This window comes from Manacus candei, unplaced genomic scaffold (genome assembly GCF_025592945.1).
Source record: "Manacus candei isolate 608988 ecotype Guabito, Panama unplaced genomic scaffold, ASM2559294v1 h1tg000017l, whole genome shotgun sequence".
Lineage (NCBI taxonomy): Eukaryota > Metazoa > Chordata > Aves > Passeriformes > Pipridae > Manacus > Manacus candei.
Window position 1 is genome coordinate 9,676,171 of NW_026138065.1, and position 17,784 is coordinate 9,693,954.

General features: G+C 37.4%; 1 protein-coding gene across 4 annotated transcripts in view; it reads right to left on the bottom strand.

The window, feature by feature from the left end:
* Positions 1-340: 340 nt before the first annotated feature.
* RMDN2 (regulator of microtubule dynamics 2) overlaps positions 341-17,784 on the bottom strand; it is a 47,377-nt gene continuing 29,933 nt past the window's right edge. For 3 of the 4 annotated variants that reach the window (XM_051783073.1, XM_051783071.1, XM_051783074.1), the window contains exons 8-12: positions 15,139-15,237; positions 13,347-13,400; positions 13,178-13,258; positions 12,722-12,809; positions 341-3,428 (exon numbers count right to left, since the gene is read on the bottom strand). In XM_051783073.1, the coding sequence (XP_051639033.1) occupies positions 12,732-12,809; positions 13,178-13,258; positions 13,347-13,400; positions 15,139-15,237 (312 nt within the window). In that variant the 3' untranslated portion in view covers positions 341-3,428; positions 12,722-12,731. The remainder of the gene's footprint in view (positions 3,429-12,721; positions 12,810-13,177; positions 13,259-13,346; positions 13,401-15,138; positions 15,238-17,784) is intronic. The other variant, XM_051783072.1, reaches the window with a different exon arrangement.

Below are 17,784 nucleotides of genomic sequence, written 5' to 3' on the forward strand. Positions count from 1 at the left end.
TAAAGAGACAAATTCTGCCAGGTAATTTACAGTGTTTGTACTGGAGCAGAGACCAAACGAGATGGCACAGTAGAAGAACTGAAGGAGTTGTGGGTACCACAGCCCAGGCACCATGGCTTCAGGAAGCCTGTAGTCCCATCTGTTCCATATGGCTTAAAAGCCTGCAGGGGTTAATACAGACTCAGAGAATCACAGAATCTAGTTCCTCCATGGAGACAAAACTACGGAAGTGACTGTCTGCTTGTGGATATTTTAAAGAAAAAAGAAAACATATGGCCCTCTGGAGCTATGCTTGCTTTTTCTCCAGCTGGTATGACACAGAGAACAGATAGCCTAGGCCTATAACTAAATGCAAAAGCTTTATTTCAAGGAGCAATTAGGGAACAATTTAGGGAACATGCTTCAATTTTAAAAGTTCTCAGATTAGCGAAGTGGAAACAAAAAAACTGAGAATGTTCATGTACACTAACTAATAAAACTGTTAAAAGCACAAAATATCTTAGCTGCATAAACCAGCAGTGTCTTACCTGTGTGAGGAATATTTCTGTGAACTATCAAAGACAACTTAGAATGAATAATTAAAACCAGCCTTTTCTCTCTCAGATGTTACTTTGTAATTCCACACATAGACTAGTAGTGAGCCAAAATTAAAACAGAAGAATGGGTTTAATTCAGAACGCTAGAAAGAAAGATGGGTAATTTAATTTATAAAATCAGAAATTTTATTTAAAAGTGTGACCCTGTGGATTAAAACCACATTTGTGATAAATAAAGTCAAGGGCAGATATGATGCACATCTTTAACTTCAAGTCTTGAAACATGCTGGTAAATGTTTCAGAGTACAAACTCATTCCTTAGTCTGGGCCCAAATGCAGAGCCAGCGTGTGCAAACAGCCCACCAAGTTCTGAACCCCAGTAGGAGTGCCTGTGGCTCATAGGGATCTGGAGTCATGCGCTCCCCAGGGATGGCAAGGCCAGGAGGGATCTTAAGAAGTCATCTAGTCCAACCTCTGCCAGAGGATGAACTGTGTCTAAAGCACTGCCAATGTTTAAAGTCTTATTTAACTTTTATATTAAAATTTAAGTGAATGATCTTATAATATTCTCAGAAAATGTATTGCAGGGCTTTGCATAGTTATCGCCAGGATTATTTTCTCCTAATGCTTAATCTGAAGGTAGGCAGTTACCTCTTGTTCTATGAACACGGAGTTTGGAGAACAAGGTTTGGGGTTGTTTTTTTTACTGTCTTCTCTGCAATAGCTTTTTAAAAATGTCAATACTCCTTTAGTCCTTGCTCCTACAGACTAAACACACCAAATTCTTTCAATTTCTACATACAAAATAATCTTGTCTAGCACTCTCATCTTTCTTGTCTCTCTCCACTGGACTCTTTCCAACTAGCCCCCAACCTCCCTGAAGTGTGGTGCCTGAAACCAGATATAGTATTCCAGCTCAGACCTCATTAGACCTTATTAGGCCTAATTAGAGTAAAAGGTTATTTCATGTGAATTTAATGGGCTATGCTTATTTATTCAGTCTAGCATGAAATATGCTTTTTCACAAAAACATGACATTATTGACCCTTGATTAATTTGCCATTCACTGGAATCCGCATGTCCTTTTCAACAGAATTGCCATAACTAGTTAGGTCTCCTCCATCCTCTTTCTGCTATTTACTTGAATTCAACACCTTATATTTGCCCTTACTAGAGCAAATCCTACTTATGTTACCTAATTTCAGCAACTAATTTAAATAACTTCTTGTTGTAATCTATTCCTCTGATACACTTTCAGGCTTTATAATCAATAATTACTTGTAAATGAGGTATCTATTGCATAATCCAATTTGTTTTATAAAGTATATAAATTAGCATAAAACTGACTTAAATAAAGGCCTTCTTATTACATCTTCCTAGGTGAGAGGGAATTGTTAACAACAACCCTAGCACAAATAACTCTTGTAGATCCATTTAAACTATGCTTTCTACATTGACTATGAAAATGTCAAAAGCAGACTTTACCAAAAGCCCCTTTGGTAAAGTCTTTTGTGTCACTTTTCCAGCTTCTACGTTCACAAGTCAATTATTCTGTGTGAATCAAAACATTCTGTCACAGAAGAAACTGTTTGATAGGATTTATCTTTCATGGTATTTCCCCTTCTCTCTGAAATTGTGTATTAAAATAAAAGCATTCTTGAATTGAGAAAGATGTATAAAAACTATTTTTCCACAGAATAAACATATTTCAATTTGTGAAGATCTCCCTGTTTTTGCCATAAACCATGTTATCTTACACATCAAATAGATCGCAGGAATATGTAGTTGTCCTTATCCAATTTTATTTCCTTTAACAGAAATGCATACTTATTCCAGATACATTCCCTGGCTTTTATTCTTTTACAGACTTTGGTGAATTCTGGATCAGTCCAGTGGTGAATGGAAATTCTTTCCCCAGCTGTTACATTTTATTGCAAGCACTGCTGTCCTACACACTCAGACAGAAGTAGTAGGTCTTTAAGTAGTCTATTTTTATGTACAGGTTATGCTACATAAATGATATAAAAGGCTAATGATGGACACATGTTGGACTAGGTTTTCCAAAGACACACTGATGCCACCACGCAAGGCAACTCTTCAAAGAGAAAGAGCCAGAATTCACAAACTTGATGGAAGTCTTGATACTAATCCATTAAATGTCACATATATTAATCTAAACCATGTAATTTCATTGGTCTGATCTTTAATATTGTACTTGATGTTACAAATAAATTAAAGCTTTAATATTTAATTTATAAAATTTTCCCATTTCAGTGTAAAATGAACAGTAGGTTTAAAGTAAAAAGAGTTTTGTGGAGGCAACAGCTTTCTTTAACTTCAACAAGATTATAATTTTATAAGAGTAGAGAAATGTGTAAACATAAATATTCATGATTTTCTTCTGTACACATCTGTGTAAATTCGTTGATATAAATATAATTTACTATAGAAACATTGTTTGTTTATGCTATACACAGTTCTATGCTGGCATCACGTACTAATTGATTAATCTTTCAAAGAGTGAGATTTATGCATTTTGCATTCTAATCCCCAGTATGTCCATTGCCAGCAGTGGACTTCATGCTCAGAGAATCAGACTCCCAGTGTCAGCAATCTAAAATTACACTTCAGAACAAGATTATAAATAATCAAAAATCAGTGTATTATTTTCATATCATAATCGCCAAATGCTTAAAGGCCATGATCCATGCCAACCAAAATCAATGACTGTTTTCCCATTGACTTAGCTGAAATTCACTTGCAGTTTCCAGCCCCTGTAGATTCTCACTTTAGTTTTGCAATTTTGTTACAGCACGAAGAGTTAAAAAGTACGTGGTATCAGAGCTTCAGAGTGAGAAGTAAAGCCTCCAAGTCTTTCTGGGCTTCTTTATCCTGAAAGAAACAGACAATCATGCATCAACTTAGATAGGATAAATCCCTTCATTAGCCTAATACTTGCCTATCCACATTTCTTTACTCACAACAGACATAACACAAAACTGCAACAGCCACAAAATATAAAGACTGCATAGTCAGTTAATTTATCAGTGAATACAAAAATAAAGTGAAAACAAGAGCCAGGTGGCAGCCCTCCCTTTACAGCTCTGTTAAAGCACTTAAAATGTTAGCCCACAAATAGCCTTCTCAGCAGACCAGTAAGCTTTTCAGCTTGGGATGTAACTTTTATTGGTGTACTTTACATAAAGTATTGCCTTCCCTTATACCTGACATAATCTGGCAACCCAACTGCGTGCAGTTTTTTCTAAACATATTTCTGTGATGTTTACGAATGATTTCTTATGAACCTAAGAAGAAAACATTGGGAAATGTAATTAATGACATAGGTTAGATTGTGGTTTCAGTGCATACAGCCATACCTACCTGTAATAGCCACCATGGACTGACTACACCCTCAATATCTTCCAGACCAGTGTTGGTGGGCTCTCTGCCTATGCTACTGGGCTCTGGGCAGAGTGGAGCCAACAGGGGAGCAACAGGGAAGTGATCTGTTGTGCTCAGAGCCAACACTATAGTTGCACCTCCTGAGGCAGAAGGGAAAGGCTTCTTTTAGGCCCAAGTGTTAAGTGCACAGTTTGCATGGGGCTTTAAACCAAACCCAGGCCACAGACTCTCTCACAGGTAACTAGTGACATATGTTTTGGCTATTCCATGTATGTTTGGAAAGGGGTACATGCATGTAAGTATGTAATCACAGCACAAAAACTCCATTATTCTACTTATTTTTAAATGTACCTGGATATAATCCACTTGCTTTAGTCACCACTGCAAAACTTCTAGCTTGCAAACTGCACCTTGGTTTAAAACATCATTTCTCAAAAGTCAGCACCTCATACCTGAAGGCTGGTAAGAGTCCAAACACCCAACACATGCACCCATGGGTACTTAACAGTGCAAGTGAAAAGTACCTGCACACCACAGATTTTATGCAAGTATTTCCAATCACAGGGACCAGTAGCGATAATGCCACAGGCAATTCTGAAAGAAAATACTGTAGACAGTCAATGAAGTAATCACTGAATTTCAGGATCACTTCATTATCCAATCAACCAAAGAGCTGGAACAAAATACAGGACATTTTAAAATATATTTTATGGGTGAAGAAATTCCTGCTTCTCTTTATTTTGGTTAGTTGTCTAAAATGTCATGGAAGAACAGAGAAGAATATTGAGATGATAGAAACCATATGCCAGACATGTCAAACTACATTATATTATTGGTCTGGATTAAGGCATTAATACATTAGCTGGACACTTCTCTTGGAGTCACTGCCTTACTCCCACTGGCAACAATAGGCTAAACTATCTGCCTAATCATTTATCAGAGGCCTTAAAAGGCACACACTGCAAAGCCAGCAAGCTCTTGCCAAAATAACTCTAACAGAAGGAAATGTCATGCTGAATTCAGCACCCCTTAAACTCCACGTCACTACTGGCTGCCTGGAGCACCAACCCATTGCTTTCAATAAAAATCGGAAATCTCTAAATTTGTATCAATATCTTGCTTAATTCAGGGAAAATAAACTCTTTTCTGTAGTGACTGTGGTCAACTTGTGAAAATGATTCTAAACTCTATTAAACAAAAAAGTAGAAAGACAGATATTGTCCCACGGTATTAAGAAATGGAAAAGTTTCATTTTATCTGGTTCTACTCTTTTGACACTTTTCTAAGCTGAAAATTGTAAAGACACTGGTTTTCTCATACCTGAATGATGTTTAGCATTTCATGGGATTCTTTACTCACTTTGTAGCGTTTAAAAAATGTAACTCCAAACAACTTTGTATAATTGTCTCTCTGTTTAGAAGTAAAGGATTGTATTGGGCAATGAGCTTTAAAAGTTGCAAAGGTCTCAAAAATATTGGGCAATCTTCCCTGAATCTTCCTCTGGGCTTAGGAAAAAGAATGGAACAAACCCATGACTGTTCTAAGAACTGTCTGGAGAAGAAACTGCAAACGTGCAAAGCGTTCTACCTCTGGTTTGCCAGTTCTAAACAAGACTACATCAGTAAAAGCAGGAATTATTATTGTTGCAAACTACTTAACTGGCTGAATTAATTGAGCCAGCAGCTTCCAGTCAATAAGAACTCATATGGCAAAAGCATGGAAAAAAATCAGTAATGGTATTAAAAACAAGGCTGAGAATGGTCAGTGAAGGGAACTATGATGTCACCTTTGAATAGAGTCCTTCCAGACCAAGAGGTGTGTCACGCTAAAAGGAGAGAGAAGCTAGGATTCTGTTCAGTGCACCAGGTTTAAGGGTGAAAACTTCATTAATGCCCAAAGCTTGACTGTTAATGGAAAGACAAAGCCATAAATCCTCTATTTGGCCAACTCTCTTCCTTGTTGATTTCTGGGTCTGTGGCTTTCTGTAAATGAACAGTAAGGTTGGCTTTTTTTTTTTTTAATTATTTTTCAGACAGGCAGGCTCTGATCTCCCTTTAGAATGTGGCAGGCAGAGGAAGAGGTGCAAGTCGTAGGAGGAATGCAATATATTTGCGTCAGTTCCATTTGTTCACCCTAAGGCTTAGTTCAGCACTGACTGAATACGCCATTTTCAACCTTGACTTTCTACTGTCAAGGCTTGCATTTATTAAACACTTATATCATTTTCAGAGTTGAATAGGAGTTCAAAATGTTCTGCAAACTGCTACACAAAAGGTATTCAAATTACAGGGTCAGACACTGTATTTTTCCTTCTTCCTATTTAGTTCCTTTTCTTTTATGTTTCATCATTCACAGGAGATATGCACATGAAAAAACAGACCTGGGAGGCTAGAGACTGAACAGGGGAAGAGAGGGAGTTGAAAAAAGTGCAAGAAGGAAGACAGAGCTGGTGGGAAAAAGAGAATGTTAGCTTAACTGGAAGTAGTCCACATTTTGACAGTTCATTTCTGCTGAAAAAAATTTACCGATAAATACATATACACACAGACTTACACATATAAATGTGCATGTAAAAATTAAATGGAAATTAAAGCAAAGACAGAAAGATAATGATTTTACATCTCTGACAATTATTTCCTTATGCACTAAACACACTCAACCCAGGCACTGCACATGTGTGCACTTGTTGACAAAGTCCCAACTGTCAACAGAGAACGATACACCCCCATGACCATAACCAAAATGGTTACACCAGCCAACAAAAACATAATTGTGTGCAACCACTGCCAAATCCCAAGCTGACATGCATCCTGTAGGGTTTCATTGAAGTCAGCGGGGCAGATTGGTATATTAAACGAGCTGAGCTGCAAGGGTGGTCCAAAGCTGTACTCTGATACGCAGTAACAGCAATGAGGTGCTGAGAGACACTCCTGCTTTCGGGTACAGCTGTATCATTCCCTTGCAGCTCCAGGAGAAATCCTGGACTGTAACAGAAGAGACTCCCACACATGCACAAGGGTTGTCAGTTAGAGAACAAAAGCTCTTGTGGACAATATAAATCACACAAAGCTAAACGCTATCCCTCCTCAGGTTCATGATCAACTCTCATAGATGATGTGACTGTAGTGGGCACTAAAAATTGCATAATACCATTTTTTCCCCTTAGATATTTCGATACACAATGCAATCACCCACTTGCCAGTTTCTATATGACTGCTGTATGTCACAAGTTAGGGCATTTTATTTTCTTTCACATTTTTAGTATCTGCCTCTGGGGATTAACTGTGACTTCTCAAGGCCTTTAGGATTAAGGCAAGTACATCTTTAAAATATGTAGCTGATAATAATTACACATTTTTGGAAATTAATTCAAGTAGAGGGAAAAAATACCCTTTAACACCCAGAAGTCTGTGAATAAACAGTTCAGTTAGTCCAAGGACTGCTGTTGAAAAATTAGAAAACAGCAGAATACAATCTAGAATAATAAACAGCCATGTAAAATTTTTATCCACTAGTTCTTTTCTAATTTAAAAGACTAAGTTTCACCTATAATCTGGCTTTCTTTTACTACTGTACACAATGTGGAGCTTTTGGTGTTCAAGACATTCCCCTCCTTCTCTTTCTGTCTGGCTGCTGCCCCTACCATGATGGGACCTACAACTTTTCTTTCTGCACAGTTATTGCTGAAAGAGCTTGAACACAATCACACCCAGGTACAGTCCCTTCAGAAAGATGCCTGTCGAGGCTTTCCTTCACCCTGCATATCCAAGACCATATATTTCAAGATCCTAGAGGCATAATTTGGCTCAGCTACACTACAAAAATTAAAAATAGGTTTTTGCAATCCTGCAGTGCACCACCACCTCTGTGAACATTTCTCCCACTCTGCTCCTGCATCATGCCCCTGCCCACATGCCAGCAGAGGAGATAACACTCCGCACCTTGAGGAATCACCAGCTGATCAGTCTTGCTGGACCAAGAGCTATGCTAAACCTGTGTTACCTTTGACAGGATGTTGAAATGAATGCTTTGTGATAGACAGTATAATCACAAATATGATAAGCTTGGTATTTATCAGGATAGACTTTATCCTTATGTATGAAACTATGACACCACAAAAAATATCTTCATCACTTTTTGGAATTGTTTTTGGAGGGAGACAGTGCAAACAAACCTTTTGGCAAAGCTTCAAAAACTTGCAGATAGAAAATTGGTCTAATCACTAAGGTAGAGAAATATAGACTGTATTATCTGAAGTGCAAATACAGGCAGTTTCAAATTCTTTTAGCAACTCTTTATCAAATGTCTCATTTTCCCCCAGCATTTTACAGATTAAAATCTGATCTCTTTCTAATGAGATTTTAAAAAGTGTATTCCCTGAGCTTGAAGCACCCACACTGAGAGCATACAAAACCACTAATCAAGGAATATTTTTTAAGTATATTCAAAAGATATTTTATTTTTTGGTTGGTGGTAGCTGTCAGAAAATTCTTGTTCAACTCCACGAACAGTATTAGAAGGAAAACAATAGCTTAGAATTTAAAAAGAACACAAATTTGACACTTTCATTATTTTGCAATTGAAACACCATCGACTTTTGCTGGCCATTTGGAAAACAAATGTGCATAAAATCTAAAGCAACAAGTATGCTCTGAAAAGAATGGCTTTTTGTATTAAGAAGAAGATGTTGAGAAAAGAAAATGTTCTGTTTGAAGAGCAAACAAAAACATTTTTATAAGGTTAAACCATATTATTCACATAGTTTCAATCGGTAGTTTTTTCACAAACAAGTCATAATTTATACCCTTCACTTTAAAAGCAAAATAAAATTACTTTTTTCTCCTCAAAAACTTACTTAGAAGGACAGATTAGCACAGCAGCTTCAAATGATATCTGTTGGAAATATCACAGCAAGGACTGCTACATATGGTGGCGAGAGTAGTATTTCTTGAAAAGTCTTGAAAATCCAGATATACAAATGGTCTGTTGTAATAGGAACAGCTGATGGGTGCTGAAGTTTATACTCTGACCTCCCTTCTATCCCCCTGTGACTCCTACTCTTTTCCTTACCTACAATATTAAAAATAAAATTAATAACCAGGGAGATTATGGTGATGTAAAAAAAAGTGTAAGAAAATCGTATGGGCATGATTTCTCCTCAGCAGCTGCAATCCTGTGTAAACATTCAGCCATTGTTCCTGCCTATTATTACATTTACCTCCTCTTCCACATGAGTTTCAGATGTCACTAAGGCTGAAGGCAGAGTCTTTAACAAGTCTCTGCTTCCTGCCATTCTACACCTGTAAGAAGTGAATGCCATAATGACCAATTTCTATAACATCTAAATCTCTCTCAGTTATTTCAACTCTGAATTGCCATAATTTGTACTTGCTGGGAAGGAACAAGTGTTTTAAATCACCAATAATTTTGTAAAAGACAGTCTAAGCTTCAAGGAAGTTTTTATCTGCATTTTAAGTAAGACTTTCAGTAACTCAGTGCAAATAGATTTCCTTTGCATTTTTCCTGCTTTGCTGTCTTTGTCTCTTCCAAGACTACACTTTTTGTAAGGTAACTGTTGCTTTATAGATTCATTTTCAAAAAAGTATCATAGAGACCAGAACCCTGAGATTTTAACCTCTTTCTCTGCTAGGCTGTTAATTCCTTTGCAGTGATCTTACTGGTCCTACAAGCACAGAGTTCACTCTCATACCCATGCTCGTCACCAGATACAAGAAAAAATTTCTTGATTATTATACTTCATAATCCTACATTGAGACTTGAATTTTTGTCAAGTTCCAGCCTTGAAAGTACCCAACAATCGTTGTTATAAACAAGAAATTAGTGTCTTATTCCCCTTACAAGCAAAGCACCATGTGTTTAACTGTGCACACACACACGCACACGTGTTTTGCCTTCCTATATGCAAGACAGACACTCATGTTTTTAAAGTTAAATTTCATTTTTGTCTTCAAATTTAAAAAAAGCAATCTTGTTCCATCTCAGTAGTCTATCACATCTGGTTTCAACAGCCCTTCATATAGTCACACTCACCAAGGCTTTGAGCACACTACAAAGTAACGTGTCTCAGTAAGGGTAACACAACATCCACTAGATGAACAGAACAGCTGTGAGGCACTTCACAATAATTCACAGCAGCCCTGAACATTAGGATCTCTTTTACTGAAGGGGCAAATATTTCCCAGGACCCTGAGGTTATCCACCTGGGTAGCAACCAGAGAAAAACTGGACAATTTAATGTCCCATGCACCTCCAGCAGTGAAGCACCACTCTACAGTGTGACAGTATTTATGGCCAAGGAAGAACTGTATGATTCATTGGAGGTTTTTGTTTAGAGTAGAGAGGATAGAAAAAGGTCTCTTAAGTTGCACTGTAACACCAGTTTTGTTTTTCCAGATGTAATTTTCACCAAAACTCACATATTTCCTTTTAAAATAAAAATAATGCATAGACTGTTAGGTTAAAAATGTGCCAAACTATTTTTAAAACCTGTCTTAATTTTAAAAATCATCCTGTAATTCTTAACTTACAGGACTTACAGGAGTTGTTCAATAAGAACTTGTTTTTTCTTTTACAATTTCTGTGGAAACCTTTTTAAGACTCATAAAAGGGTTGAAACTGGCCATCTGATTTTTTTTCTTTAACAAGAATTAGCTATGTTTGGAAGCCCCTTTACCCCTTGAACTAAAACATATTCTGTAAGTAGTAGGACAGATGCACAGAAGGGATATTTGGATGCGATACAACATTCAAGTCAAAAATAATATCACTTAACTCAAAATGTTACACAAAATGAATCCTAGAGAAAGGGTCAAAGAAGTGTCCTGAGTTACAGCAGCTGAGAATTTGACCTGAGGATTAAAATGAGCTATAGGCTACTTTACTGGTGCCAAGCACCTCTGGTTCCCTGAAGTCACTGGAAACTGTGGATGCTCAGAAGCAATATAAAGTAAACCACTGTCTATGATTATTTTTCTGCAGGATGATTTGTATCATGAAATACTATACATTTCCTCAATGTGGCACCTTTCCAGCAGCTTTGTCTCTCAGTCTGCTCCTGATTTTATGCCTTTATACAAATACATGTTTCTCAATAGGAGCCAACATTTAAAAACAATAAAGGAATTCCCCTGCTTGAAGAAAGAGAGAAAACTCACATGATTACACTTGGGAATGATGGGTTTCACATGACTCTGACAACATACCATGCTGCTGACCATCTTGAGATCCTGTGCTGTGGCAAACTGAAAGAAATCCTCTGACTGCTGCTGACCTGTGCTTTTTGTTTCACACCATGGACCTCATCTTCTACAAGGCTGCAGTCAATTCAGGCACTTTATCAGCATCCATTTATTGCTGTCTCCCTAATGCCTCCTTAGTCTTATTACAATCTCTTCCCTCCCTTAAACTAATCTGACTAAATGTTATTTCTACGTACAGCTCCAAGCCCTGAACCACTTCATTTCCAACATGATTTTCCAAAAATCACTAACAGTCCTTCTCTAACACAATAACCAAAACAACATGTAATACTTGAATTCAGATGGGATCTGAGGCAACAACATCAGTAGACTTTGTGTTCCAGATCTTCATATCACAGTAATTCCTTTCAGTGTGCACTTGGTTTTACCCTGTGCTGACTGCTTGGTTGGTTTTTTTAAATCAAATTACTTACTATTGTCCTAATGCCATATTTTTCTGGACTCTTTTTTCTAAACCTCACTCAAAACACATCACAAGTAAACAAGATAAAGGAGACAAATCTGTGATATCTATAGAATTAGTCAAAACAGAAGAGGTCAAATCATCTTGTCTTCTTCAGACTGACAAAAGATTTTTGGGGCCCAGTTGACACTCTTCCTTCTGTTCACAAACCAGTATCATTCTAACTCTCATCACCATCGTTGCTTGCCAGAATACATACACCTACCCCTCAGACTGCTCCTGAATTCCTGCTCTCACCTCAGGGTTACCCCTCCTTCTCAGGTCTGCTAACACTTCAGAAATGTGATGGGGTATTAAACAGGCAATTTATAGCAGTCTTTCCTATGTTCCATAATAGGCAAGCTGAAGGTATATTTTAACAGTAAGTAAATAATAAAGCAGAGTTAAAATATTGCTTGTGTCATATCTGTACCAATACATATTTAAAGAAACACTGAACTTAAGCAATGATTACTTAATTTATGATTGGTACATACTATAACCTGGGCCAAAAAATAAGGCCACCCAGGAGCAGAGGCTGGTGAGGCATGCAGTGGTCTTTCTTCTCAGCAGGAACACTTGACATAAACATGTTAGTGCTCCACACACAGCATTTATTGTCAATCAAGTTACAGAGCTATTTAATGGTCTTTAACTTCAAAGAATTAAATGGGATAGGGCCAATTCGTCTCTGAGATCACCTCTCTCTCTGTACCACATCTGCTGTGCTCAAAGGGGGTCCCTTAGGCTGACAAAGCTCAGGTTTGAACTTGTCACACTCTAGGATGGTAAGATGTTTCCAATCATAGGTTAGTCATTATGGAACTTGCTTCAGAGATCAGACAGAGTGAACCTTCTTGCCATGACTTGGTTTATATTTGAGAAATTAAATAACTTAAAATCTCTCAAATATTGGTAGAAATATTGTGTTCACATACATAAAAACACTCTGAAGGGCCTAAAGAGGAATCTAATAATCTCTTAGAACAACCTATGTTCCAGCAGATGTAACTGGAAGAACTGTGTCTCTTAACTGCACAGTGGTTGAAGACAAAGGTTACCTTGAATAACTCATCTTCCTCTGCTGCAGCCAACATACTGCCCTTGACAAGAATCACAAACCACGGCTTTCAGGAGCAGAGATAGAGACTGTGGGGCAAAAATCCAGAATGCTTTCAACTCAGAAAAATGTAGGTATGAGGCAAAATTTCAGCACAGCTATAGAGTGACACACGCAACTCCTTATGCTTGAGATGGTCTAATGAAGTGGGTTGAATTACAAAGAGTGCAATTCAGTTTCTGATACAGACAAGTCCCTGACAGTTCCCTAAACAAAGATTTTTTTTAAAGCTGTTGATACAGACAACTGTAATGAGACAACCTAGAGTGGAGGAAAAAGGAAGGTTCTGTATTCAGAGGAAAAACTGAAACATTATGTTATTACCGACAGTGCAGTAATGGATGCCAAAGACAAGAGAGCAGTCACAAGGGAATAAGTTATCACTCTCAATACCCACCTCATTAGTAACTGAGAGAATTGACAGTGCAGAATCACAGTACTTCAGTGCATTGTTTTTCTGGCCAAGATCTTTATAGCACTGAGAAGAAAAAACATTTTGTTTCCAATCAGACCACTGTAGGAATACCAGAGTCTACAAATCATTATTTTTAAAAGAACTTGGTTACCTTTGCCAAATACACATAATTGCATTTGGAATATCCTGGATGCATTTCTTCTGCCTAGATAATAAAAAACAGGAAAGAAAATAGACTTAAAACTTGTGTGATGGGATTTATGTGGTCTGCTAACATTTTTAGTAATGCACTACACTTCCTCAAACATCAGACAGAATCATCCCTACTGTGTGTAATGCAATCTGTTTAGCAATTCAAAAAAAACATCAAGAAAACAAGAAAACCCCAAACTCAAACCCTAGACCAGGCACAATAGATGCTGACATTGAACACATAAAAATGTTCTGTACTCCTTGCTTTCCTCTCTCCCAAGCGCTCTGTAAAGACATCAGGTCATTCTGTACAAGATCTATCAGACACATGCACTTTTCTGAATGACACTGCTCTCTCTAGATTATTAATAATTATTTCCTCGTCAAAGAAATTAGAAAGCAACCAACCATTCACACTTTGCATAACAAGTAACGAACTGGGTTAATCAACTTTACAATTATTTCTCTTCCACAGACCCGTATCATCTAGTTCTGGGTACACATTTCTTTTCACACTACCACCTTCTGAAAAGTTCAGGTTGTTAAAAAAGTTCAAGAATGTCTTCCTTTTAAAATACACCAAGGACATAGAAGCTTGCAAGATGAGTAAAAACCTTACCAACTATCTACTAGCCAAGAAGCAGTTTTAATAAACAAACAGCTTCTGGAGAGAAAAATTACATCAGTGAAATTTATAGTAGCTGTGATCCTTGGACCAAAACAATGCTGCTTTCACCACAACCATGTAGAATCAAGCAATTGAAAAAGAAACCCAAACAGTTGTCTTTTAGACAGTAATTTAATTTTTGTTGCAGAAGATGACTTAAAACCACAGTCACTCTGCAGCCCACCACAAAATTCCCTGAAGCTAAAGTAAATGTTTCAAATTATTCCTACCACTTTTGGAATGTGACCTTAAAGATAAAATCTCTTAAACTGGGAAGATGGCAATGTATTGTATCGTCCAAAATTCAGGAAACCATTCCATCTTTAAATAGACTAAGAACAGAGAAAACAAGCACTGCTGAAAGTGACCAAAATATGCCTGTCCAATCCTTTGAGAAACTTTCTGAAAGTCATTGTAAGCATGGAAGTTTATGCTTTGAATTCAGTCAAGTGAAAAACTTGTACACTTTTCAGCTCCAGAAGTAGAACTGATTCCCATAGAAGACATTGAAAGATAGATTTATTTTATTCATGTGGTGTTTTCTCATCACTGTGTGTTCAAGTAGAATGCCCAGGAACATGGACCTGTATGACACAGCCTTCTTTTCTAATTCACTACAAAGGTAATTTCATCTCCACAAATAAGAAATGCTTCTACTGAAATTCAACAAAAAAAAAGCTTCAGATCAGAAAAAGAAAAGCATCACAATGTTTAAGTTTTCCTTGTCCATGTTAACCCTCCTACAGAAATGGGCAAATCATCAATTATCACTATGATTAATTTGTTTCAATGGCATATATAACTAATCTATATCCATCTCACATTATATTCAGTAACTATTAATCATGTCAAGTAATTAAAGAATCCTCAAAACAAAAGAAAGAAAAGAAAGGTGCTAGCCAGTCATCTCCAAACTAATTTTAAAACAGAAAAGAAAAAATATTTTATTAGAGAGCTCAGTGGTGTTTAGAAGAGCCCTGGATTTATAGCTACTGAACACAGTCTGTTCAACAGACTTCTTGACAAGAGTCACATACAGCAGCTGGTAAACAGCCACATAGGAAAACCATTGACTAGGACGTACCTTAAGGAAATTCTGCAGTGCTTCTTCTACTGTTGAAGTTGGTGGAGTCCCAAAGAGAGCAGTAGCTACCTTCTTTTCAATCCAAGACAACTGAGCTACCTGCAATAAAAAAATTAAATTAAAAAGTCAGATGTCTTCAGGGCTGCCTCTCAGTTTTACAGTAAATACTGTCTTATGTACTATACTACTTGCATGATGTATTTTGCAAAAGAACCTGTAAAGGAATGCTTTATATTGCCAACTTGCCAGCTAAAAGCAGTCTTTTGGATTTTGGATTCTGTTAACAGGAAAATGTGCACGTACGACAAAATACCAAGATCCTTGATACAAGATTATTCCCATATAAAAAGCTTAAACTACATTTTAGGTTTCATAAGACCTAGCCTGTTTTTAAAACTGAAGGTTAGAAACAGTGCTTGAAACTTGTTAAGGTTTTCAAGAGAAAGCTTAGCATGACAGTCTATGTACTTGACAACTTTTCAACATTATGAACAGCTGTTGCTACAGTAAAAACGTAAGTGCTTTTGGTGCTGGTATAACGAGTTCATTTATTACACAGAAGCTGGTGACAGCCACTGTTAAAAAAATAGGCTTCATTTTTTCCTCTTCAAATCTGACAAATAATGCTTGCCCAAGACCTCTTCTCATTTCAGCAAGATGGACGGCTGAGAAAGGACTTTAGGGAACTGTCATATTCCCACACAACTCACATGACTTCTTCCTTTACATATACACCTGACAGAAACTGCTCTGGTTACTGCCATAAGGTACTTGGCTACATCACCCCAGCATGGCAAAACACATCTCACATCTATAACAAAGGGTGGAGTTGCTAGGAAATGCAATGTAAGAGCAGAGCCTGTTTAAATGGAGAAGTGAAGCCACTTTCCTTTGGCCACTTTTACCACATCTGTAAAATAAAATCAGGACTTTTTTCCTTTCCATAAGTATTTGAACCACTGCACTGATGGCTCCTGTCACAGAGTACAACTGAGTTGAAAAATGGGAAAAAAACGAGGTTCTGTATTTTCTAGCCTGATCTGTGCAGAGGCAACACAGAGAAGAGATATACACAGGAAAAGAAAGAGAGCCTTTCATCAGAGACCTGGAGATGAAATACGAGTCACATATGGACATCTCTTTTCAGAAAGAGCTGCAACTCAAATAACAGAGTTCAGCCTTGAAGTCAAGTTGGTCCTACTGCTGTAAAAATTAAAATGGTTTTGGATAGTTTTAGATTATTCCTGCCTCATTCCCTGGCTTCCCAATATCTGCAGGGCTGTTGCTGTTCCCCCTACCTTCTCCACCTAAATCCAGCAATTATCCAGTAGATGTCAGTTAATAATTGTAAAATATAAGAATCCACCCACACAGAATTATCCACAGCCATCACTCAGAATGCTTCTCTTTTGAATAGACACCAAGCTCTATGTATTTCTTGTTGCAAACTGCCCTAAAAATACCATTGCAAGAAATACAGGTCAGCATGCAACAGGAAAATTCATAGGACCATGTTTTCTAATCTGGTCCCAAGGTCTCTAGCTGCATAAGAGCAACACTGCTTGGAGAAACAATATGAAGAAAATAAAGCTTTTACTTTCATTCTCTCTCACATGTCCCAACTTCAAGCTTCTTCTAAGGAAATAAAGTATTTTTTACAAAAGCTCTCCAGCAATCCTAGAGTTCTTACTGAAGCAACAAGGTATTTACCTCTGCAGTGCTTTCACACTGAGTTACAAACTTCAGCATACTGCCTTAAAACTTCAAATTGTAGCTATGTATATAATTTCTTTCCACATTTCATTTCCCTTGCTGTTACATAGTTTCTAGGACATATTCTGCAAGAGTCATTAAAAGCATTTTTGCAAAAGTGCTGTTTTCTTCATGCTAATCTCCCGATGCAGTGTTCTTTCTTCTTTTGGAAGAGAAAGAGGCTTTCTATATTTCTAGGTCCATCACATCAACATAGAGGTAGCTTACAGAGTGAGGAAGAGAGGAGAAAAAAAAATAAAGGGAATGGATATGCTTACACTGTTCTCTGCGGGACCACACAACACCTCGGAGATACACAGATACAATTACCATACTCATGTCTGCTGTTATGCAACAGTGAGGAAACAAAATTGCAGTTTTTCCATGTGGAGTTATAATTAGCTATTGAAAACACAAGTTCTTCCTGGCAGTTGTTTTATTTTCTTGTGAGATTTAATCAGAACTGATTTACTGAGGTTTTAGTCTTTATTTTGTCTGGCATGGGTGCTGCTTTGCCCTATTCAAACTTTTAAAAAGCCCAAACATACATGCATTTGGCCATTTTTATTTTACAAATCTCACCAAGATAAAACAATGTTAAAAGTGAAATGCATGTAAGCACATTTCACAGAAAACCACTTGCACTGAAAGAGGTTGTAGGGAGGTGGAGGTCACTCTCTTCTCCCAGGTAACAAGTGATGGGACCAGAGCAAAGGGCCTCAAGTTGCACCAGGGCAGGTTTAGATTGGATATTAGAAAAAATCCCTTCACTGAAAGAATAGTCAGGGATTGGAACAGGCTGCTCAGGGAAGTGGTATAATGGCTATCCCTGGAAGTGTCCAGAGATGTGTGGATGTGGCTTTTGGGGCACAGTTTAATGGTGAACATGGCAGT